This window comes from Salvelinus namaycush, chromosome 27, assembly GCF_016432855.1.
Source record: "Salvelinus namaycush isolate Seneca chromosome 27, SaNama_1.0, whole genome shotgun sequence".
Classification (NCBI taxonomy): domain Eukaryota; kingdom Metazoa; phylum Chordata; class Actinopteri; order Salmoniformes; family Salmonidae; genus Salvelinus; species Salvelinus namaycush.
Window position 1 is genome coordinate 635,238 of NC_052333.1, and position 1,241 is coordinate 636,478.

The following is a 1,241-nucleotide window of genomic DNA, read 5'->3' on the forward strand; positions in this document are numbered from 1 at the left end:
CTGTTATCTTCTTACACCCTGGCAGGGAAGTGTACAGACCAAGGGCTGCCCACCCACTGGCTTCATAAAAAAATATTCTGATAAAACAATTACATTTAAATTACAATTAATTTGTCTAAAAATACATTGATCATACAGTCGAATTCAGTTCACAACATTTAGTCAATAAAGATTTCAGTCAAATAAAACTTTGATTGTAAAAAAAGTTTAATGTCTGACTTAAAAGATAGATGTACTCTTCTCCTCTATGTTGAAGTCGGCCTCGTTGCCCTTCTGGTAGTCTGCCGCCGGTGTCTGACACCCATTCCAGTCCGGCTCAGAGCACCTCTTCTTGGGGGAGGCATGGAGGCTTCCCCGGTGGCTGAGCCTCAGCACCCGGATGGCTATCAGGTAAAAGATCTCACACACGTTGAGCACTATACACACAGCCGACGCTCCTACCATGAAGTAGGTAAACACCCTCTTCTCTGTGGGCCGGCCGATGTAGCAATCCACCTGGTTAGGACAAGGCCAGAGGTCGCACACGACGCGGCGCGGCAGGTCAAAGTTGTTGTAGATGAGATGCAGGAGGTAGAGGAACGCCACCTCGATGGCCGTCTTGAAGAAGAGGTTGAGGAGATATGTCCACCAGAGTCCTCCGTGCTTCTGTCCTGTGTTGTCGTAGAGACGGGCGTTCTCACCGTGTGTGATGCGGTACTTGCGCTCGCGTTCCTCGCGGTACGCCACGTGCATCACGACCATGAAAGAGGGGCAGGTGATGAAGATGAGCTGGATTGCCCAGATCCTGGTGTGGGAGATAGGGAAGAAGTGGTCGTAACAGGCGTTGGCGCAGCCGGGTTGGCGGGTGTTGCAGTCAAAGTCTTTCTGATCATCAATCCAGACACGTTCTGCGGCCACGACGAAGACCATGACTCGGAACACGAAGACCACGGAGAGCCAGATGCGTCCGAACACAGTGGAATATTTATTGACCCCGCTAAGCAGGGCCTCTAACATCTTCCAGTCCATGGTGAGATTGGAGTGGGATGCCTTCTTTCACCGTTGAACAGTCACCTGGATGCGTGGATGAGCTTCTGTCTTTGGACTTTAATGGAAAGCTGGAGGATGAAGAGAAGGTGATGAATTAATAAGTGTGTGAAACAACCATGGTATGGTTTGAGCCAGTCCATCCGCCATTTCAGGGAAAGGGAACTACTTAAAATGAAGATCCTAACCTAACATTGGCATCGCCATTGCCTGCC

At 49.6% G+C, this 1,241-nt stretch overlaps 1 protein-coding gene across 1 annotated transcript; it reads right to left on the reverse strand.

The window, feature by feature from the left end:
- Positions 1-219: 219 nt before the first annotated feature.
- LOC120021987 (gap junction beta-3 protein-like) lies at positions 220-1,008 on the reverse strand. Its single transcript, XM_038965791.1, has one exon. The coding sequence runs from the start codon at positions 1,006-1,008 to the stop codon at positions 220-222; it is 789 nt and encodes a 262-aa protein (XP_038821719.1).
- Positions 1,009-1,241: the final 233 nt, after the last annotated feature.

Excerpts from the sequence above, each read along its gene's own strand:
- LOC120021987 (XM_038965791.1), bottom strand. The coding sequence starts at position 1,008 with ATGGACTGGAAGATGTTAGAGGCCCTGCTTAGCGGGGTCAATAAATAT.